This window comes from Adiantum capillus-veneris, chromosome 21, assembly GCF_014529385.1.
Source record: "Adiantum capillus-veneris isolate H3 chromosome 21, ASM1452938v2, whole genome shotgun sequence".
NCBI lineage: Eukaryota > Viridiplantae > Streptophyta > Polypodiopsida > Polypodiales > Pteridaceae > Adiantum > Adiantum capillus-veneris.
The window spans coordinates 38,620,145-38,645,368 of NC_140951.1; the positions used below are offsets into that span (position 1 = coordinate 38,620,145).

Here is a 25,224-nt window from a genome sequence, read left to right on the forward strand (position 1 = left end):
TTAGCAATAATGCCCCAATACTCCGTCCATACTTAGTTTATGATTTTGAAGCTTCAATTCCTACTTATGATGAAATTAGGCTGTGGGTCAACGCCAAAAGCTACGGATTACCACATGGAATTCTTATGTCAATGCGTAGAGCTCTTACCTGCAGTTGCAACGCAACAGACGACACTGCAATGTGACAACCGGAAAGGGAGTAGGAAGCGCGAGAAGGAGAAAAGTGAGCGCCGTTAGCTCACACTGTGTTTCTATTATCCAAAACTTATAAAATACTTACAAAAATCGGCTTTTATACCTTAGCCAAGGTTTTTATGGTCAAAACTAATAATCTGGGAGCTCTAACTAAAGACAGGTTGATACAATCTAGAAGCTTGTAGCCTCGGCTCATCAATTACACTGTTTATCTTAAAAGTAGGAGTTACAATATTTCCAAATCATCAAAATAATAAGTGTTTTTACAATGAAAGCTCCAAAAAATGTTATCCAAGTTAGCTTACTGTTAACAATCATTCTCTCTCTCTCTCTCTCTCTCTCTCTCTCTCTAATCTCTCATGTGTGAACATTATCTCTCTCCGTTAAGTAAACTACTCAATTATTTACTTAGCTATGTATTATTTCCTAACATGACATCCTTTAGAGAGGAAAACAAGTCACGATGAGAGGTAATGTGCTTTGTAGCACCACAGTCAAAGTACTACACATGAACATCTAAGAAACTGACATACATATATCATGGACAGAAGGATCATAAGTACACTTTGCATTAAAATCCCATTCTGCATCTACATCAGCATCACAATCTCCTTTTATAGAAGACTCTACAATTGCTGCACTTGGGATGGAACCAGCCTCTTTTTCCTTCAATTTTGAACACTTCTTTCTCAAGTGATGATTAGCTTTCCAATAATGGCAATGCATCTTCTTTTTTCCCTTTTCATCGAAATTCCTATACGAGGTGTTTCCAGCAGCAGCATTGGAAACAGGTAATTTACCACTCGCACGAGAACCATGAGAAGTGGCTACATTTCTATTACCACTTTTCCTTTGAGAAGCAATAAAAGCATGTTCAAATGCACGCTATTTAGCCCTATTTTTTCTTGAAAGTGACTCTTGCAATAGCAATGTGCATAATGGCAAAGCATCAAGAACAGTCTACATGAGGAAACTTTAAGGAATAATTTCACCTGCCGAAATAAGTTTCTCATTAATATTTTTGATACCAACAAGGAAAGTGTCCATTTCATCTTCCTCATACATAATCTTTGACTCCAGCTCTTTACACAACAATGCAATTTTAGCCTCATTATGAACATTGCAATAGCAATGTGCATAATGGCAAAGGATCAAGAACAGTCTACATGAAGAAACTGTAAGGAATGATTTCACCTACAGAAATAATTTTCTCGTTAATATCCTTGATACAACAAGGAAAGTGTCCATTTCATCTTCCTCATACATAATCTTTGACTCCAGCTCTTTACACAACAATGCAATTTTAGCCTCATTATCACGCATAAAGACCGCAACTAGAATACCCGAAGTCTGTTTTACACATTTAGCTAAATGAATGTGAGGAGTAGTAGTGCACTTATAGATAATGCAGGCCATATCTTACAACCTTTTCATAATTCCTGGCAAAACGGCTCTAGCAGCAGTTATCCTACCACCAAAACCTGCAACATTCTCTACATCACCTGTATCTAGAAAACCAGAACGTACATCAATTCCCTGCACAAGATTCTAAACACCCTTTGACACAAGAACATGTTGCACCATGTAATCCCACATTGGGTAACTGTCCCCATCCAATCTATCCTCAACAGCAAACATCTTGAACACATCTGTGTTGTTGTCAGCCATGGCAAATGTCTGCATACCTGATGTGGAAACTTCCCAAAAAGAGGAGAAACAATGCGAGACTAACGCGTTCTATATAGCACGAATAAGACTATAAGGTACCTGTTATGCAAAAAGGCAATGACAAGCCAGCGTAGCACTGCCTATAGTAGTGAAAACGGAGGCTAAAATGAGCCTAAATTGAAATTCAGAGCAGATATCCTAACGCTCACCAAAGCTCACGAAACCTCACATAAGTTTGAGAAAGTGAGCAAGCGTGTGCTGGCGATGCTAGTGACTAAGCCCGAGAGGACGCAACGTACTCTGATACCAATTGTTGAAAATAGGGTTGCAGGGAAATGCACACAACTTGGAGAAGATGAAAGAAGCTCAAGGCACACAACAAAGAGTGTATTACTTAGTGTGGAATGACACGATAAGTTAGCCCTAGAGTAATGGGTGTATATACAATGTACAAGGGAAAAAAATGCCTCGACGATCCTAAGGGTGTTCACACACATCACTACCACATGTATATGGTAACACTCTCCCTCTCCAATTAACCTCCAGCATTGTACATGTTTCTTGTTTGTCTTTTAGGCATAACTTTGAAATTCTAAAAGTGAGTAAATACCTCTCTTCTCCTCATGAAATACACTCATACCTTCCTTGTATGGAAGTCAATGATGATAACATAAAACTTACATTATTTTGCACTATCTCAATCACATTTTTCTTACATGCTTGTAATGAGGAAGTTACACTTTTTTCTACTTTCCAAACTGGCAAACCTCACAAGGCTTATGCATCTCAACCATCCTAAAGACTGGCAATTGGTCAAAAGCTCTTAACTCTACATAGTCTTCAGCCTTTGGATATTTGCATGTCTAATACATGTCAATATCTACAACTCCTAGCCCTTGTGTAAACATGTCTACCTAGTGCAAGAGTAAACATTTTTCCTTCCATGCTTCTTGTATTCCTCTACATAGAGGCCATCAAAATTGAGCTTTACCTACAAACCCTTCTTAACCATTTTCCCAACAGACACCAAGTTCTTTGTAAACTTTTGGCACATGCATTACATCAGATAAATACTTCACTTTTCCATCTATCAACAATGAAAATGGCACATTTCCTGTATGCATAATAGGATCCGTTGTATCATTACCAGTTTCTAATTAAGCACAATTGTCCAAGGTTTGCATGCTTCCAAACAATTCAGTATGATTGGTCATGTGATCCAATGCACTTGAATCCACCTACCATACACTATCACCACACTTTGATACATTTACATAGTGTTCACCATGTGCTACCAAAAACAAATTCTCTTTGGCTCATCCATACCTCTACTAGTACCTACACAATTGTTTTGCTACCTTCTTTGTGGCTAGCCACTTTGTGTGGCTAGTCACACACAAAGTGGTCTCAATTACCACATATCCAACATCCCCTAGAATTATTTTGCTCATTGTTTCTATGGAAATTGACTTCTTTGCCCCTTGCCTTGAAACTTTTCTCTACAATCTATATTTTGCATTTGATTTCAAACATACATTGATTACGATCTCCCACAAAAATTATTGAAATCGGAGGATCATTGATGATGCCTTCCCAAAATCCCAATATTGTACCAACACGGGGGGGGGGGGGAGAGAGAAACCCTTACCCTCAACTGCTTCTTCCATCACTCCTGCTTGCTGCTCATAGATCCTTAGCTGCCACAACCAGGCCTTGATACCATGTAAAGAGATAGAGAAGGAGACAACTTGAGCTCTTGTAAGCACACATGCACACAACCAAGGGAGCACACAATGTAGATGGAGGCACAAATCTGATTCTTTTTCTTCACTCCTCAAAATGATGATAAGGTCCATAAAACAAAACTAGGAAATACAACATAATAAGGAATATGTGCAACAGTCAATGTGAAAGCTAACAAGATAAGTAGCCATCACTTTCAGCACATAGTCCATGTCAGTGAAGTCCAATTATAGTACCACTAGTGATGATCCTCGTGTCCACTACCTTATGCCAATGATAAATATAGGTGAGTAGTCATCCAAGAATACCATGTTTTGAGCTTGATATCTCAACAAAGCATTGTGTTCTATGAGACAACAAGATATTGTACACACCCACACATGCTTGAGCCTGTCCCTTTTTTAGCAATCCTACACCATGGAAACAATTTGACTTAGCTCCCACTTCCTATGTGTTAATTTTGGTAAACTACATGTGTGCGCTTGCGACAAGCATTTGAGAGAAGAAAGAGCTTGAGTTATAAGTATGGAAACATTCTACAGAATCCCATTGTAAGAATGCTTCCCATGTAATTTCCACGACTAAGAAATGTCATACTATTGTAAATTGGCCTGTTAAAGGATACCAAGTTGTAAGAGCAATGCAATTAGAAAATCCTAGATAATTAGCTAGTTAATTAAGGTGCTCTCTAGATTCAAGTGCCCAAACAATTCATATTGTAACCCTAAGTATAAAATAAAAGACAAATTGTAGAATGTGAACTCACAAAAGGCCCAAACAATTCATATTGTAACCCGAGGTATAAAAGACAAATGTAGAATGTGAAGTCACCTTTTGTAAGGGGGAGAAGAACTTTAAGGAGCTTGAGAGCTTGGCTACGAAAACTCCAGCATCTTCTCTCACTCTCCTTCTCCATAAAGTTCTTTCTCGTATTCTTAGTATGATTAAGCATGCTATTGATTGCTTGCATTCTTGTCTTTGAGCATTCTTGTTGTGCTTCAATGCTTGGTGTGTTGATCATGCTTGCAACTTGTCTATGCATGCAAGGTTACTCATCTCCATGCATGCGTGTTGTGTGCTTGATTACCTTGGCTGTGCATTGCAATATATATGTAAATGTGTGTGTGTGTGTGTGTGTGTGTGTGTGTGTAGAGATAGATAGCAAGTTTGAGCAAGTAGATTGTGTGTGAGAGAAGCTGAGATGAAGTAGGATAGCACCTCCCCCACAGCTTTGCCTCTCCAATAGATTATCTTCTTATTCCAATCAGGAATCTCTTGCACGTTTGTGAAATGTTTCCATGTCCTAGCTAGGTTGCATGCTCCAATTCAAAGGATGCATTATGCACTATATATATCGATTGCACAAACATTTTTGGCACCATTTTTCGGGAGTAATCACCTAAAACTAGAGGAAGTGAAGGTTGGATTTGGGAAGGACTAACTGTAAATCTTTTAAGTTTTTAGTTTATGAGAATGGGGTAGAGTATAGGTGGCATTAATTGGATGAGAGTTTCATTGATTTTTTGCTCGATTTGGGAAATTGGGCATGGATCACAATTTCCACAAACTAAGAGTAATTTACAATAAATTTGCCCCGTGCGGCGGTCACTCATCAAAATCTCTGTATATCACATGCATTCAAGAGATTATTAATAATAATTTTGTATACATGTTATATTAAAATTGAGTGCTTATTTAAAAAAACCCACCCCGTTTAATACACTACAACAAAAAAGGGGACCTTCGACGCAGGTTTCGACACATTCCGTCGCTATGCCCGTCTCGATATACACGTCTCTACGAAATCGTCACTATATGCATCCTATGCGCGTCGAAAGGTAATTTAATCAACGAGCTTAGCGATGACTTTAGCGACGCGCATAACGACGACCATAACAGAAAAAAAAATTCTTGGGCAGAGGACAGACAGCTTGGCCTGTGCCCAATGAAAAGATGGACACAGCCACAGCCAGACTGCCTGTCCTCTGCCCAAGAAAGCGAGCAGCACCAAAATCAACCGTGCTCCTGCAGAAATTTCGGCAGAGTTCCCTTCGTTTTTACATAAACTTTTCAAAAAAAACCATATCATGTATACGCCTCCTACATGCTATCCATGTAGGATCTCACATGAGATTTAAGGACAATGAAAGAAATGAAATGAACTTTGTGCAAAACCATAACCGTGCCAACTTAAAAGCATAACCATAACGAACTTAATTTGTGCAAAACCGGCCATAACCACTTTGATCAAAACCATAATGTAGATAACCATAACCATAAACAAAATTAACAATAACCATAAGCATAACCAGAAAGTTGAACATAACCATAAACAAAACCTGAACCATAACCATGTCTATACAAGAATAGGAGAAATATAACCATGTGTATACAATGACAATGACAATAACCATAACCATAAGGAAAACAATAATTGTCTGAACAATAACCATAACCATATATGTCTATACAAAAAAGAGACATGGAAGCATGTCTGTGTCTCACAAAGCATATATATGAAATCCGGTCCACTGATGACTAGGCGTCACAACCTGCACATAGGACAACTCACAAAATTAGTATTGATATTACTTCACATATACTTAATTAAATCAACTCACACATATTAACGTCTCACCTCAAGCGATCAGCGAGACTCTAAGGCCTCCCAGTCTACAGGCTCTCCTGAAGCACCGAGATCATTCAATACTTCATAGATACTTCTGCGATATCCATCTGACTCCTCCTGGCGTGTCGGGGCTCGATGCATCGCAAGATTCTGCGTTTATACAAAAATCAAAGTAATAAGAATACATGATTCATCGAGTTTTAAAAAACACCAAAGCCTCCGCTGCCAAGATGAGATGTCCCCCTGGTCATCTGTCGTATTTGCGCAGCCTGACGCTGCTGTCTGAACCACGTGTCCGATGTCCGCTCATCCTCCCTGATCTGCAGCCACGTCTCGTGTGGGATTCCCGAAGGCTTCGACAAGCCGATCCTGAAAGCCTTCCGAGCTGTATCTCGTCGATGTTTCACGGTGTCCCGTGCAACACCCTTGATCCACTTCCTCGGAACAGCCTTTGAACTCGGAGTAGGCTGGTACTCTCTCAGGTTGGTCTCCACTATGTAACTGACTTTGTCCTCATCCTGCTCAAGCCAAGGCATCAGAATGCTGGTCGAAAACTGCAGCTCCGCGAGCTGGCGAATCCGTTGTCTCATCTCAATTCCGACTCTATCCATGTCAACAAAACCATCTGCCCGTACAGTATAGAGCTTGGAGGCACTAGGATCGTGTGCCCCCCAAGGTGTCCGACGTGTGCCAAGAGGTGTGCCTGGGTAGGACCGGGTCGTGAACGAGAAGGGGTTGAAGCATCTGTGGACCCTCCTCCACAGCAACCACCACCTCCACCTGTGCTACGGAGATGAGGACGTACCTGCCTCTGCCCCACCCCTAGGTGTCGAAGCGGCCGTGATGGGAGAAGCAAGCGTCGTACCCGTAGGCATCCCCCCCTCCCTCCCATAGGCGTCCCCCCCATAGGTGTCCCACCCCTAGGCGTCGGACCCTCGGGTGTGAAGCCCGGAGGCGTAGTACCCGTGCCTCTGGCTACCCAGTACTGAGAAGCCTCTGCCATCCGATCAGGCGTCATCTGTGTGACGAAGCCCATGAATGCATCTGCACTCATAGAAGCGGGATCTGGAAACTGGTCTGCCATACTAAATTCCTGCACAAAGAAAATAAAATAAAGCGTCAGAACACAGTTGTTTAAATTAACTTTAAGCTTAATTTTAAATCAACGTCTTCACACAAACACTTACAGGCCTAGGCCTCGACGAGTGAGGAATCATCGATAAGATCTTGCACCGTATCATCATCTATCTCTAATTGCAAACATAACTCTGCCCCAACTCATTCTGACAGATTGTCTTCATCCATTGCATCTTCATATACAAGTGTCAATTCTGCCTCGTCTGCATCATCCCTCGTATATCTTTCAGCTTCCTATGCCATACCTTCGTCCATCTCATCTAATGTCACAGTAGTATGGACATCGTCTGACTGACTTTCCTCCAGGAGCTCTTGCCCTTCAAATACTTGTTTATTTCTTGGAGCAACCTGAACCACAAAACACCATTGTCGCTCTCGAGGGTCCGGTACAAAGACCGCTTGCTCGCAATGTTCGGGGAGAGAAAATGTGTCGCTCGCATCTGTCCAAACCTTTGTAGAATCTATTTGCACAAGTTTGTGTCCATCTCTGCGTACCGTTGCATTGCGACCAGAAGTAATCACCTTGAACCACTTCACATCCAACAAAAACATCTCAAACCGCCTGAAACTAACTTTCAGGATATCTGACACCAAACCACAGTAATCCAGGTTGCTAGTGCTCTCATTCGTGTCTCTAGCACTAGCCCTGCTCTTTTGCATGAAACTAACCATTACCCCACTATTAAACGTGTTTCTTCTGCTATCAATTTGTTATGTTCTGAAATGCTTTTCATGCGACCACAGTGCCATGTATGTATGATACTTCCAGCCACATCCAATAGCCAGATCTTCCTCTTCTAGAGGTATAGGTTCTTCGATCTGTCGAGCTGCTCTCACTGTCTTGTCCAACCATGCCATTGTAGGGAATTTAGGTAGAGGAGTGAGATAGTCTGGCAAGGGTAAGCCTCTACTCGTTCGGCTTCACCTGAAATCCTGTCGCTCCCTATTGTGTCTCTCTTTCTCTTCCTCGTACCTTTCAAGACATTTTTGCATCGGCACTGAATTTAGTATACAGAACTTCATGATATTTTCTCGCATGGCGTCGTTCATTTTCTTCGGCACCCCTTGCCCTTGCGGCTCCTCTCCCACCAGTCTTGCATCCTCCTCATCGCTCCACAATCGAGGCATTTCTGGGTCAGAAACGGATAGAAATTCGATCCTCAATACAAGAGACTCTTGCACCAGCCATCCTGCTGCCATGCTCCCCTCTGAACGCGCTTTTTGGCGAACAAAACCCTTAAGTGTTTTCATGAACCGCTCTAGAAAGAACATCCAACGGATGTGGACTGTACCTGCCACTGCAACCTCATCTACTACATGGACGAGCAAGTGCATTTGGATAGTTAGACAGCTCGTGGGTAGATACTTCTCAATCATGCAAACTGCCTCAATGGAGTTAGCCCTTGCGACTGCAATAGATTCCTCCCGTATCTCCTTGAAAGAGATCCACCGCACTAGCTCTGAAATCTTGTATATGCAGGTCCGCACTTCCTCCGTTAAACACCCCTTGATCGCAATTGAAAGAATGAATTGCAAGAACTTATGCCAGTCGTGCGATTTCAGTTCTGACAGTTGATCGTCATGGGTGAATGCTGTCTTGAGACATCGCATATATCCTGTTGGCGTCCCAAACTCTGAAATCACCCTGTTAACTTGTTGCTCTTCGTTTTTTAGCAATACCCATGGCGCTCTTGGAAGTTTTATTTGGCCAGCTGCATTGGTGAAAGGCCACAGCTCTGGCATCTTTCCAACTGACTGCAAATCATCTCGTGAAGCTCGATTGTCTTTCATTCCCATGATTGTCTTCCAAAGGAGCTCTCCCACATTCTTGAATATATGCATTGGATCCAACAAATGGTTAATTAGTAGATCACCCCAGTACAACAACGTATGGAGAATGGACAAACATTTCATTCCTAGAACAGGTTGCCCCTCATGTTGCTCCCATCGGCGACGCCACTCTTGTACATGCATAGGACGACATTCGACACAACCAAGCTGACCTTCGCGCAAGTGATGGCCATCTGGAAGATAACGGTGGTGGCCTTGATAAATTGTCTTTCGAAGAGAGGCAAAAAAACGCACATCCAAAGACTGCCCGCAAATTGGACATGCATTGTATCCCGAAGTTGTTAGCCCTGCATATACTAAAGCATGAATTAGGCCAAGGCAAAGTGCTTGCGAATAGCGAGAATTTTGTAAATCAAGAACCATTACCAGAAGCTTCTCCGTATCCTGGCCAATCATGCATAGTCCACAAAAGAAATCCATGGATCCTTGCATGTTGTTCTCCTACTGGTTCAACCGCATCTGATATGTCAATCCCATGCCATAACTCCTGGAGCTCGTCAACTAGTGGAGCTAGATAAACATCCATGTTTTTTGCCTTGAACTTACCAGGTACAATCAAGCTTAATATCAAATGACCCTTCTTGATGGCAAGCCACGGCGGGAGGTTGTAATTGATAAGGCACACAGGCCAAGTGCTCCATGACGAGCTTCTCAAGCCAAATGGATTGACTCCATCCATCCATTGCCATGCCCAAACGCAAATTGCGTGGTTCACTCTTAAAATGTGGCCAGGTATCTTCAATGTGCCTCCAGGCCTTTGAATCAGCGGGCACCCTAAATGTTGCGTCAGTGGATCTATTCGTAGAATGCCACCGCATCAACTTTGCAATGGAACCACAACGAAACATGCTTTTTATCCTAGGAATAATAGAGAAATGCCGCAACACTTTAGCTGGCACTGTCTCGCCAACTGCATCTTGTTTGTAGCGCATTGCTCCACACTTAGGACACGAGAGACAATCTGTGAATTCATTGTGAAAAAGAATGCAATCATTTGGACATGCATGAATCTTGTTGTAGTCCAAGCCAACTGAGGTCAATAGTTGCTTTACGTCTGGCCTGGAGGGGGACATTTCATTGCTAGCCGGGAGAAGTTGCTCCCACAACAACCTGTTTAAGCCACATTAAATTAAAAATCTCTCCAAGCACGTCACCGTTGCAATCAGAAAATCTCTTTTGTAAATTACGTACCTAAACAAAGCAGTGACGCTTGCATCTGACCACCCGTACACTGACTGAAGATTCAAAAACGCCAGACAAGTACGAAGGGTCGATATTTTGGCGCCTTCATAGATTGGTTGACGTGCCAACTTCCTCAACATGTCTTCAGGAGATAGGCGCACGGTCTGGTGCTGCTTTGTTAGCGTTCTCCTCGCTTGTCTGGAAGAAGGCATCCAGCATCTCCTCCATGCCTTCGTCTTCTGTCTGTAAGTCCTTTTCTACTTCCATCCTTGGCTCTATATTGGTCGGACCTTCACGCATAATCCTTTTTCTCTCTCTCTCAAATGTAGGTGCTATGTCGCGAAAATCAATGCCCGTTCTGTAGGAGTCGTATTGTAGATTCTGTACGGTTTCTTTAGCAAACTCTCCGTACTTGTGCACATGCTCATTACATATCCTATGCTTGCGCAGGATTTGATACTTGCAGAGCGTGCACGAGCATGCAATCTTTTCCTCCATGTTAGTTGATGACGTTGCCATCTACAATGATTATGAATGTTGTTTTAATATATATACTCCTCACAATGTAAACTACCTCGCATTCTCTAGTCTTGCCCAATCTCCGTACACCTTGGTCCAGAGGTGTACGGAGATCAGGACCACCGAGTCAAAATATCGTCTTTATTGGTCAAATCCTATATGGGTGTCATACGTGCACTCCCAGGTGTACATGGCAATGCATGTAGCGGGCAAAACCCCTTTGCCTCTTTTAGTTCCATAGTTTCTTCTAGAGGGAGAGAGAGAGACATAGAGAGAGTTTCTGTCCTTTTCACACATGCAATTGGTCATCCAACCTAACTCTTTCTCTCTCTCTTTCTCTATCTACTATCTATCTCTCTCTCTCTCTATCTCCAGAGAGAGAGAGAGAGAGAGAGAGAGAGAGAGAGAGAGGAGAGAGAGAGAGAGAGAGAGTGATATCTATATATAGATATCACTCACTCACTCTCTCTCTCTCTCTCTCTCTCTCTCTCTCTCTCCTCTTTCTCTCTCTCTATCTACTATCTATCTCTCTCTCTCTATGTATATATATGTATATGTATATGAGGAGAGAGAGAGAGATCTCTCTCTCTCTCTCTCTCTCCTCTATATATATATATATATATATATATATGAGGAGAGAGAGAGAGAGATCTATATAGATAGAGAGAGAGAGAGAGAGAGAGAGTGATATCTATATATATATATATATATATATATATATATATATATATATATATATATATATATATATATAGATATCACTCTCTCTCTCTCTCTATATATATATATATAGATATCTCTCTCTCTCGCTCGCTCTCTACTTTCCTCTCTCTCTCTCTCTCTCTCTCTCTCTCTCTCTATATATATATATATATATATATATATATAGAGAGAGAGAGAGAGAGAGAGAGAGAGAGAGAAAGAGAGTGATATATATATATCACTCTCTTTCTCTCTCTCTCTCTCTCTCTCTCTCTCTCTCTCTCTCTATCTCTCTCTCTCTCGCTCGCTCTCTACTTTCCTCTCTCTCTCTCTCTCTCTCTCTCTCTCTCTCTCTCTCTCTCTCTCTCTACTTCCCTATCTCTCTACGTACTGATCGAACGAGCGACTGAGCTAGGGAGATCCAGACGCCCACGACTGCGGAGACCAGACTACACAACATCGACAGAGACTACATTAGACGATCCAGGTCATTTTGGCTCTACATGCACAACGCCCAGTCAGACTACTGACCATGGAGAAGATTGATGAGGTCCGCGACAAATGCTGGATCTTCTATGATCTACCTATCCCAGCTAGCTGTTTTAGCTGCTTAGTCCACACCTAGCAGTTTAGGATTCCATAATATTTTATTTTGTCATTTTGTCATCTTGTTATTCTGACTTTGTATCAGATCCACCACATTGGAACTTTCTGGTCTCATAGGTCACTTTGGCCTTTTGAAGAGTTAATATAACATTTCATTTCATTTCTTTCTTTAATTTTAATTTTTTACGCAAACCATAATTCTCTCTCTCTCTCTCTCTCTCTCTCTCCTACACACACACACACCGCTCTCTCTCTCTATCTCTTTTCTACACACACACACACACACACGATGTGGAGAGAGAGAGAGAGAGAGAGAGAGAGAGAGAGAGAGAGGGGTTTTGGGGGGGGGGGGGAGGGGGGGGAGGGAAGAATGCCATAATACCTGCTCCGCAGGTTTCGGCCAAGATCTGAGCGCGCGCATTGAGGGCGAAAATGGCCCCTGCGCGCGGGTTCCCCTTTTTTTCCCCAATTTTTTAGCGTCGATATGCGAGTCGATATGGGCATTGATAAGTGCATCGATATACGCGTGGAAAATTTTACCTTTCCATGCGTATTTCCACGCCCATATCGACGCATTTATCGACGCGCATATCGACGGAGTGTAAGAACATCGATATTCGCGTAGAAAGGTACGGGCGTCGATAACTTTGGGTTATGTGCAGTGATACATACATAAAAGTATACATTTTGGAATATTAATCATCCTCTCTAGTTAATTCACTGAGGTGATACACGTTTTGGAAAGTGATTGCCTGGGACACACACACATATACACATGCTAATTGCACACTAATTTCAAACTATTTTTTTGTATATAGTTCTATACCTAGATTGACATCTCAATAATTGTACTAATTTTTTTCATAATTTGAATGTTTTATTTGCGTACTTAGGTCCTTTAACTGACCTTGCGTGTTTGCTATTGCATACTAATGGACTCACAATTGGTTGCTTCTTGTGGTTAATTACAAGCATAAGTACCTGAATCGAAAGCGTACACGCGCACGCACGCGCGTGCACACACACTAGTGATATTTTTGGGTCATTTTTTATCCCGTGGGCATTAGGTGCCACAGAAAGAGTTTTTTGGACATTCCACCATTCGTGAGTAGCTCATATTGGGCTAGGTAACCTTTACGGAACCTAGGGACGCATAAGCGAATCCAAAACTAGGCTAGCTAACCTTTAGGAAACCTGGCAACACATTAAAAAAAATTACTATACTTGATTATGCACTAAATGATGCTGGAATTTTTCAAAATTTAATACACATGGCATGTAAATGAAATTTATTTTTGGTTTGTTCAAAATGGGATGTTCGAAAGAGATATTGGAAAAGATGCATGAAAAAAAGTCGCTTCAAAGCTTAACGAAACCAATTGTTGTACATTTGACAAATTTTTGTAATTTGCGGCATTTTTTAACTAATTACACACACACACACACACACACACACACACACACACACACACACACACACACACATATATATGTATATATGTATATGTATATCAAAATTTCACACACACACACACACACACACACACACACACACACACATGTATATGTATATATGTATATCAAAATTATGCAAGGTGAAGCTATTCTTGAGCAGAATAAAAGAATAGAATGCAAGAGAAGGCAAGCAATGTGATCTTGCTTCAACCCACACTACTTCCATCACCCCTCGTTTCGATTGGCTCAATCTCATGCATTGCTACTCCAACAATCTCTTGCATGTACTCAACACTTAAGAGCTTTGATTGGTAGGCTACTAGCCCCGACCTCACCGATTGATGGCTCGATGCATCCCTCATGTTGTGTGTGTGTGTGTGTGTGTGTGTGTGTACGCACTACATGCCTTGCACACTCTTCTCTTCAAATGCACCTTGTTTTTCCCAATAGTTGCCACGTATTCATGAAGTATGCATTGCTTGCTCACTTTGCCCATTGGCCAACACCCAACACCTATGTAGCCACGCCAAAGTCTCTTGCTTTGGTCAAGAAAGTCATGGTCTGCTAGCAATTAGTCAAGCACGAGATCTTTATTATCTTTCCCTATAGATACTAGAAATTCATGGGGCAAGTGGGAGTCTTTGCATTCCATTACATGGTTAATGCAAAGCATCTGAGCATTCATGTTTCCATGTAAGGAGATGATGTTTGGGATTTTAAAATTAATGATAATTGTAGCTTAGTAAACCTCTAAGAATGCTTGGTCCTCTTGTTTAAATTGAGAGATGACTACACTTTTCTCAAAGATGGTAGCTCTCTACACAAGGAGTGCTCTTTCTTGTGCAAAGAAATTCTCTTCTTGAGATTATTTGCTCTATGCGTTATTTTTGGCGCATGCTTACTTCATGCATCGCTAATTTCGGCCGCACGTCCCCTGCATCTCCACTTTTCACACAGTCAACTTTAGTCATCCTCTGCTTTTAGCTACAATTGCATACAAGCGTAAAATTAGGGGTTTCGAAAAACTTCCCTTTTTCCCCAAGACAAAAAACATAAAATATACATAACTCTTATTCTACATCTTTTTTCCTAAAATTAGGGGCTTCGAAAAACTTTCCTTTTTCCCTAAGATCAAAAACATAAAATATACATATACATAACTCTTACATATCATGCCTAATTTCAAAAATGAATGTTTTGGACAAAACCCCAATCATAAACACACTTAATGATGAAAACATAGTCTTGAAAGGATGCAAAACTTATTAGACTAACAAGTATTTTACACTTGACTTTAGAGAAGTTTAAATTTTAAGAAAAAAAAGGTCCATTTAATCCATAATTAAGTGGGAAGAAGTTCCAAAATCATCCATGGAATGCATGTGATATGTCTTGATAGTGGGCATGCACAATGAAGAATATAGATACCAATGTAGGATTAGGGAAGAAAATGTGATAAATAATTGAATTACATGTTCAACCTTTTAGTAAAAATGCTTCAAAAACTACAAGAAAATGCTCTAGAATTCAACATGTAAAAAAAAAAAACAGTGAACAAAAACTGAAACCTTGAAAATAAAGATAGCGACTTGTGATGTCTAAAGATGCGAGTGAATGGAGAACCCTTCATCAATTTCATTTTAAAATAGAGCTAGTACGTCTAAGATTGCAATTTCTAAGAATGTCCAACATTGGTCTCAATAACGATGGCAATACATTCTTCAAGCTATAGATTTACATGATTTACAACTAGATTTACAATTTTCAAGCCCATCAAATCAAAGGAACAGATAGAACCCGGAAGTGTGCAAGAGACAAACGTGCGACCTAGGGTTGATTGGATATCCGTCACAGTCGGGGGTTGGGGGGCAGCAGATCTGAGCCCTCCATCTACTGTCGATTCTGAGCAGGAATCCCAGCAAGCAATCGACGGATCTGAGCCCTCCATCTACTGTCGATTCTGAGCAGGAATCCCAGCAAGCAGTCGACGGATGGCCACCACGTCAGCTCCCGGAACCAGTACAGTGCAAGCCAATCGTGCCACTCCAGGTCAGCATACGTAATGCAACAAGCTGTAAACACGTCAGCATCTGGAGTATCTGCTGTAAAGACGTCACCTGTAAAACTATCTGCATGTCTGCACGAAATATCTGCTGCTGTCTGCACTGTCAGTTGCTCTACAATCTTGCCACCTCAGCAGCTGGAACCGCGTAGCTGGCCCCCTCCCCCCGACTTGTGACGGCCGGGAATGGTCATACAATGACCATTCCCTGAAAAACGTGCTCCCACCATGGCTCCCGGTCGCCATGTGGTCGCCCGTTATTTCAGAGAATGGTCGCTGCACGATTTCAGGGAATGGTCACTGCACGACCATTCCCTACTCCTTCATATATATATATATATATATATATATATATATATATATATAGAGCTGTGCAAATCATGCTAAAACAATGTTACTAGCTACAGATGAGAAAATTCTTCAGAAGTGTGCTTCACAACATGATTCTTGCGTTATACATAGCGAGGAACAAGGTTGATGGAAAGGCCTTTCCTGGGAAAAGGCATGAGATCCACAATAATAACCTCATGGGGATCCACAAGAGTCCATGAGAAGCGTATGACAGCGTGGTGAAGCACAACCATGATCACCATGCGAGCAAATTCATTTCCTGAGAAATTGTAATATTATTAAGTATAATGGTGTAGGCATGGAAATGAATTTTGACACTCCCCCTCTTACCACATATAACTTTAGATAGCCTTAACATTGTATGGATAAATTTCAAAAACTGCCATTTGGAGAGTACACTATAGATAGTTTGACATTTTAAACGATGTTCTCTTTCTGAGTCTAGGTCCTTACGTTTTGAGGGCTTCCTCTCTCTCCCCTCTAATAGAGCTCACCTCTGCCCTTCCCAAAGAGGCCCAAGCACCGTTCTTTCTTTTAATTTTAGTCCTTTGTAGCACATTGTGATCGTAGCTTTTACAGCTCTAAAGCGCAATAGACACGCACACGTGCACGCACATATATTAATACATCTTTGTGTGCACACGTGTGCGCGCGCGCGCACACACACACACACACACGCATATATATGTTCTGAGTTGAAATGGATTTTACTAATGTTCGGGAATAACCTTTTTCCTAGACATACACCGGGACATACACAAACCCCTTCAAGGAAATTCTCAATAGAAACCTTTGAAAAAAAGACCGCATATTTTACACATTTACACAAAATTTCCTCACATCTCCCCCAAGCATGTGAGAATGAGAGCATGTGAGTGTGTGAGAGAGAGAGTATACCCCCCCAACTTGCTTTGGTCTACCCCTCCTTGTAGCTCATCCTTGAATTTGATTGGACCCTTGTAAGCCTAGCCAATCACATGCATAGTGCATATCATGGGGCAAGTGGGAAACCTTTGAAAAATAGACCTCATATTTTACATATTTAACAAATTTTCCTCACATCTCATTTTAGAATTTCTAACTATCTAATAAAGTTAAGCCCAGACACCTCTCTCTCTCTCTCTCTCATACACACACACACACACACACATACAATACCTGGGCACATTCTAGAGCCCCCTCCAAAAGGGATAAAAGTGTAAGGGGCTGGCCCTTCTCCCTCAAAACGTGATGGATCGAATTTGTCTGGCTCCTTGAAATACTTGGCATTGCAACGGGTTGAGTTGACAGACCAATGCAACTACACAAGTATCAACATCGACATCGACAATTGATGAGCCATGCATTTGCACAAGACATGCAAATTAGGAAACTTTACACATGCAAACTTAGTTATGGACGGTTGGCATGCCAAGCATGTGATACTAAAACTGTGATGTGGCACAAGATTCCATTTATAAGGCAGAGTTATCAGATCAAGAAATGGAACCTTCACAAGAAATGAAAGAGTTATCTTCATTACCTTCCAAGCTTTTGGAATCCTGAACCCGTTATACTCAAAGGTTTGAATGACTTTTCTGAACGAACCTTGCGCCGGGGGATGCAACCTCAACGTCTCTTGAACCACTCTCCAAAATAGCTTCATCTTTTGAGTATCGGCCCAGCTTAGTGGAGCATCAGGCTTCTAGAATCTCTTTGTTTTCTAAGCATTTATTTAAAAAAAGAATATCAGAAGTTGAATCAAAGTTAGATTACCTACTTGTGATTGTTTAGAGAAGTTAACCACATGCTCTGCAATGACACATACAAAAACGCTTCAACCTAGCAGTGCTTTAAAAAAAACCTAGGTTTAATGTAGACCCACCTACAAATTTTGAAATCCACCTTTAAATTTTAACTTGAGAAAACCTACAAAATTAACAAATAATTAGTTTTGTGTAGGTTTTCCCAGTTTTTTTGGAAAATGTTTATTTCGAGCACTGTAGTTGTAGGGTGCAACTATGCGCACATGCCCTTCACGGCCCACACATGGCGAGTGACAAAATTACCATTGAATAGTCTTGAGCAAAGACTTCAGAAAAAAGCCATTCAATGTATCACCTCTGTACACAGCATAAAAAATGTCCGGATTTAGTGCCAGATATCTGAATACCAAGGCAGTCGTCAAGTGTTTGTGTCATGACCAGCAAAGAGCATGAGAAGAATGTTGTCCTTGATGTCCTCATTGGATAAAGGTTTACCGTTTTCGTGAACAAAGGTCAATAAGCAGGAAAGCATGTCATTCTCGGCGGGGGAGCCCTTGCCTAAAGTAAGATCTTGCCTTCTCTCTTCAATCCATACTTGAAATTGGGAGCGTAGCAAGTTTGCAGCGGTTATGGCTCTACTATAGCGAGTCCCACGCAACCTAATGGGTAACTGCAATAGGCCATGTACCATTGTATTGAAGGGTTCCTCAAGCATTTCTTGCTCCTCCCTTTTGTACCTACAGTAGTATCACTTTGTTATGTAGACCTCAAATGGAATGACCCACAACAATGCAAGCACAAAACACACAAAACTAAGCACCATGACTCCCCCTCTGTTTGGTTCCACCAATTAACAATGCAACCATAAACGTGTAATTAAAGCAGATATGTCTGGATGATCACCGAGGTGCCTACATTGGCACATAGCGCACATCCCGTAACTGTTCATCCTGATTAATCACCATTATTACGAATCAGCAGATGACCAAGCAGTGCTTGAACCCACCATCTCACGCTGCTGTGCTTCGCCACGGGGACTAGCGTGCGCGCGCGCACACAGATAAGAACCTAGGGTTATTGCCAATTAACCTTTGACGAATTATTCATTCACGAAGCAAGTCTACCCCATTAATTTGCACAGATTTATAAAAAAAACAGGATCCTTGGGAGGCCATCGTCATGACACAATCGGTAAATCACTATTGTGGCATCCGACTTTCGCAAGAAATAAGAAATCTCCAGTTTGCTTTTTCCCTCTAACAGTGCCCAGTGAAACAAAGCAAAATTCAAATTTTGGACCCAGAACCCTGGTTTTAGTTTGCTATGGGACAACAAAACAGATTGATGCAGCTAACACTCCTGTAATTTGATACTATGTTTCAAAACAATGCGAAAGTAAATCGCTTCAGAAGAGGGAACGCGTTCACCTCCGACCTCCCATGCCAATTCTCCTCCCGAAAGCTTGGAGCACTCTTGTCGACCCTGCCAGTATAAGCCTGAAGAGCTTCCGGTCACAAGAATGTCATCAGAGCTTTCCGAAGGGACTTGGCCTCATCTCTTTGGCGTTCCCACTGTTCTTTTCTCAAATCCTGCAGGTAACAAGATGATATTCACTAATAAAAACAAGCTGTGCCATGTTGCTTGGCCTCCAAGTATTGTCAATGTACTGGGAAAGAGGGCTCTCATCGCCGTAACGGGGAGCAGGTCTTGAAGATTTCCCCATACACAGAAACATGATTACCAAAATTACCAAAATACCCCTCTAATTTGTGGAAATTCCCAAAATACCCCTCAAATTTCAAAAATTCCAAAAGTACCCCCATAATTTGTCATAAATTCCCAAAATGCCCTTCAAATTTTCCAAAATTCCCCCAGTTGTGAGAGTAAATTTTCCTTATTTTTTTTGTATCAACTTGCTTTGCACTACCTACTTAAAATGCAATCAAAAGGCCTTAGCCTAGGTGAACTTTAAAAAACAAGTGAAAGTGATAAAATCATTAGAATTTAGGTCGAGTTTAACTAGAATTATATAAATTGAAGCAGTGTTCGAAACTGTCTTTTTTATTGAGCGATTGAGTGTCCTCCTCGCAAAGAAGCAAACCAAAAATACTAGGAAATTTTTTGAAATTTGTAGGATATTTGAACTAAGTTTTGACATCGTTGCACAAGTTTTTTTTTCTCTCTACCATGGTTAGTTCATATATATGTGTGTGTGTGTGTGTGTGTGTATAAATAGATAAATAAATTTACATATATAATAAAAAGAACTCATCAACATATATTTTATATTTACTTATTTATATATATATATTGTGTGTGTGTGTGTATGTAGAACTTAGTATAATTATGAAAGGTGAAGCTTCACTTTATCATTCTAAAAAATAGAATCCAAGAGAAGTCAAGCCATGTGAGGAAGTGAAATGAAAATAAATACTTCAAAACCAAAATAACATTTAAGGTAAGTCTCAATCATCACTGAAAACATTGAAAGTATGCCTAACCTAGCACTTCTCTAAGGCTTCTTTTAAAAAGCCAAAAACCAAGTGATAAAATCACAAGGCCTGCCCATGATGATTGGCATAAGCCTCAACTTCCCAAAATAAAAAAAATTAGTAATACCTTCATTAAATTAATCACTTCAAATTTCAAAACAATGTTTAAAGGCCAGATCCAAACTCCTCGAAGCAAAAAAGTTGACAATTAACATCCTATGAAATGCATCTTCTAAATCTCAAAAACATTAAAAGCCTTGAAATTATTATCTTCAAATTATGAAGAAAAATTCGTAGCTGAAGTTACATGTATAACCCGCCACTAAACATCATTAGAAATAGTAAAGTCTTTGCAAGTCATTAGCACAACAAATGTATCGCATTCCACTCCTTTCTTCGTTCAACTATAAGACCAAAGAGTTTGCATCAGAAACCAGATTATTACTCTCGGTATGCATATCCCATTGCAAAGCTAACTAGCAAGTCTTCAAGCAGCAATCTCCTGCTCTCTATAAGCATTGCCCAATGAACAAAGGCACACAAGACCATTGAAACTTCCAAACCAAGGGGATGCTGCCTCACCAAACAAAAACCTTTTTTTGAACAGCAAGAACTTCTCACAAGCCATAATGGGTGTTGTAGTGACAACACGGAAGACACCTTATTGTGCTCATTAGAGCAACCAAATCCCTCTTATTGGGCTTCACAACTCTTGCAAGCTTTTCCTTGCAGGGAACTTTCTCCTTAGAGCACAAGCCCTTGCACAATCTTCCACAAAAGACAAGAATCACAAGTTGGGGCAAGTAGCTTGGGCAGTAGCTATCGGCTAGATTCCATAAGCTACCAATTATTGAGGCGATCAATATTGGCTTGAGTCACTACATTAATATGCTTGCAGACAACCACAATGATGTGGACCTATGGCAAAGGGGCCAACCATGGTTCTCATTTTTCTTGGCTCCAAGCTGCAACTTTTTGAAGGTGTGAAATCTGTCTTCAACCTAAGTATGTACAGCCCTAATGAATAACATGGGTTCTGATCATGCAGGCATTAACGAGGCCTACCTAGCCACAAATGTATAAATCTATGTCTCACTGATGACGAACTAGTCAGGGCCAATAGGATGGTGCATTTATATGCAGCATTCTCTTTGAAAGCATATGGATTGGAGTAGTATGCTTCCTAGCAAAGGTAGCAAGGTCATTGGCATTGCCATGCTAGTAATTGGTGTAGAGAAATTGTGAGCGGTGCAACCACTTCGGGTGCAGGCAGCAATGATAGAAGACCCTTGGCGCTCATTTGGAGATGGTGAAGCTCTCAACCATATTGGCTGCCACCCTAAATCTACTGACACTACAATATTGCATCACCTGGAATTTGTGGTAATAAGGACCAAAGAAGGGTTGAGCCCAATACAAAGGTAGCATGACCCGCAACATAGGGTGTTTGTCCTCTTGGCTGCAAGGAGTTGTGCAGGCATTGCTTGCATGATGCCATGCTTTACCTTGCAAAGGACCATGGAGCACACCGCTTGTTCGTTGTAGGCTCTCTTCCATGAGCACACATTGATCTCTTCTATATCCCTCCCTCTTCGCTTTGCACCTGCAATCTCTCTCTTACAAGCCATTACATGATGATTGGGGTTGTGGCACGCCCTCCCCCCCCCCCCCCCCCCCCCCCCCCCCCCCCCCCCCTCTCTCTCTCTCTCTCTCTCTCTCTCTCTCTCTCTCTCTCTCTCTCTCTCTCTCTCTCTCTCTACACACAGCACACGGGAGCAATATTAAGCTAGTTGTGTTGCACGAAGGAAGGGGTCATAAGCTCCCCATCATTATACTTAAAATTTCACACACCTTACACAATTATTCCTCTTAGGAGAGAGAGATACTAGTGGCTACGGAGCAGCGGCTATAGTGCATCTTGTAGAAAGAATATACAAGCAAAACCTGATTGAGCAAAGGGGATACAGAGGCTCAAAGAGTATGTTTGAAAAATGCAAAGGGTGTGTATGTACAAATATCTCTTTTAGAGAGAGAGAGAGAGAGAGAGAGAGAGGATAGTGAGTTGTGCCAATGTGTGTGTGTGTGTTGTGGACCAAATCTTAGATTCACAAGTGAATGAAAACTGCATGCATATTACAAACATAGAGGGGCCCCACACGCGAGGGGGTCAGCTATAATAGAGAAAACCTCAATTACCCCTAGAGTCAGCAAGGTACTTGACTTACCCCTTCCCTCTGAAAAGTGGACAAACCCCACCCATGATTTTTTGACAATAAAAATTTTTGAGGGGGAGAAAGTGTATGTGTGTGTAGAGTTTTCCACTCAAACAAAAAGAAGGAAAGACGATGACGCTCAGTAAGCTGCAAGCCAAAAAAAAAAAAAACTTTGCAAAACTCACAACTATGAGTGGATAGTATTAAGAATAGAAATATACACCAACCCTCGAGCTCACACCGAGCCTTGAGGGTCAAAGGATTACAAGTTATCTGCTTGGCAAAGAAACCACTCTTACTCCTCGGCTTTACTTATTACAAGATGTTATGTATTGTTCTAGACCAGTCCTCTGAGGCTTGTTTTCCTCCGATCAAGTGGATCATCACTCTGCTCTCTTGCATGATTTCACAAAAGCTTGCCACAGCTAGATCCCCCTCAAACACGCGGAGGTTCCTTGCTTGCCAAATATGGTGCAAGAAGTAGTACCTGATTATTTGAGTGCAGACGAGAAGAGCAGGACTTCCCATCATGTTACTACCAAAGAATAGATCATTCTTGAAGAACTTAATTTGCCATGTCCTTTGAATCCACTTGCATATTTTCCCAACCATGCCCCTGATTGCCTGGCATCCCATGAAAAGGTGGGCTAGGTCTTTACTTGCTATTCTGCACCCCGAGCAACGATCGGACCCAATGCCCCTTTCTTGTATCTTTACGCCCGTCGGGGCAGAGCACCCCACATCACTTTCCACAGAAATATCTTCATATACTGAGGAAATTTTGGCTTCCAGATGTTCTCCATGACTCCCTCCCACCGTTTTTCTGTCCAATGCCTCTTCCATAATTTGTTGAGGGGGCTACACCAATTAGCCTCATGCATTAATGCATGGTAAATGCCTTTACAGTGTGGTTTCCAAAAGAGGCTACTCCCGGGCCATCTCCAAGCGTCCCATTCAAAGTTGCATTCACAAATTGGCATCACCACCTTATCAAGCTCTTTAATCACCCTATAGACTAGTAAGATCTCAAAGCCATTCAATTGAAATTGGATGTCTAAAGAGTCAGCAGTTTTTAGCACTTCCTGTTGCCATCCCAGAATTGCTCTAGTCAAACGAGCCCCTTATTATTCACCTTCTTGGCCATTTTATCCAGTAAGGGCTTTGCGGCGGCCCCAATATTTTAGAGAGCTAAGGGGACCATTGCAATATGAAGTTCTTAGAGTATCTGGTTACTTCCCCCATTCCAAAACCTTAGCAGCACTTTTGCACTTCCTCATCAGCTCCCCTGAGAGTCCACCAGATCTAAATAAGACCACTTCGGAGCGAGAAGTTTGTCATGCATCACAACCCCCTTCCACTTTCCCCCTTTCAATCCCAGTTTTGTTGCATCAAGCATTTCCTTGGTCATGATAGCCCAAGCTTGGTCTTGTTTAGCCAATGAGACCATAAATTTGGCACAAAGGGCCTCGGCTGAGTTACAGGGTTAAGAATGCCGAGCCCTCCTTGGTCTGTCGAGCGAGCAACTATCTCCCATCTAGCCCACTGCCATGGTCGGGAGGTTTGCGTGTTGTTCTTCCAAAGAAACCTTTTCACTGGTTTTAAGAATCCTTTCCAGTTACACTTAGCCATCTTGAGCACCTGAGTGAGGAAAGCAATATTCGGGATCATAAAAGCATTGATCACTCTAATCCGGCTTTGGAAGAGTAGGAGAACAAACTCCCACCTTCTCATTTTGGCGCTTATTTTCCAATGACCCATTGAAATATTTGACTGTGGGTTACGTCCACCCCTACGGGGGCTCCCAGGTGTCTAAATATACACCCTTTTGAGATAATCTCTCATGTCCAGACTGCAGGGTCAAAAGAGTCGTTCTCCGATAGGGAGATTATTCTTGACTTCTCTATATTGCACTTGGATCCTGAGGCCACGGCAAATGTTTGCACAATCTCCATAGCTCTCCTGAAAACTTGAGGGCACGCCTTCAAGAATAGGAGCGAATCATCTGCGAACATTTTGGCCAGTAGCTGGTCGTTGTACGGCAATGCCAGACCTTGAATCTCTCCCCGCGCTGCACTGGCTTCGAGCATTGTAATGAGAGGATGCGACCCGATGGTGAGCAACAAGGGGGCAAGGGGACATCCTTGCTTAATAGACCTTTTAACCTTAAAAGATGCCACAATTCTGTCATTAAATAGAAGCTCTGATTGGCTGCCACCGCCTAGTGTGCGTATTAGGCAACAAAGGCGAGGCCCAAAGCCCAGAGTTCCCATGACTTCTTCTATATAGGACCATTCTATCCTATCATAGGCTTTGTCGAGGTCCAGCTGCAGCAAGATGCACTCTTGCTTGGAGAAGGATGCATACTCTATTCCTACCATTGCTGCCAAGATATTGTCATATATAGATCTCCTTTTAATGAACCCGTGTTCATGGGGAGAGATGATTCAACTCAAGAGGGGGGCAAGTCTGAGAGCTATCGCCTTGGCAATAATTTTGTATGCTACTGACATCATCGTAATGGGACGCCAATGTTTAAGTTGAGAGCAGCAAATCTGTTTGGGGCAGGGCTTGATAAGCCCTCTCTTAACACTTGCATCCAACGACTCTTCGGAAACAGCTAGATTGGCCATCCGTGTGATTGGACCCTTGAGATCGTCCCAAAATTCCTTGAAGA

At 41.8% G+C, this 25,224-nt stretch overlaps 1 protein-coding gene across 1 annotated transcript; it reads right to left on the reverse strand.

Annotated features, from left to right (window-relative positions):
- Positions 1–16,132: 16,132 nt before the first annotated feature.
- LOC147430811 (Cytochrome P450 superfamily protein) lies at positions 16,133–19,538 on the reverse strand. The gene is made up of 4 exons (XM_086494452.1): positions 19,273–19,538; positions 17,623–17,802; positions 17,259–17,400; positions 16,133–16,359 (listed from the first exon to the last, which is right to left on the reverse strand). Exons 2-4 carry the CDS (start codon positions 17,743–17,745, stop codon positions 16,202–16,204), a joined length of 423 nt encoding a protein of 140 aa, XP_086350578.1. The 5' UTR covers positions 17,746–17,802; positions 19,273–19,538; the 3' UTR covers positions 16,133–16,201.
- Positions 19,539–25,224: the final 5,686 nt, after the last annotated feature.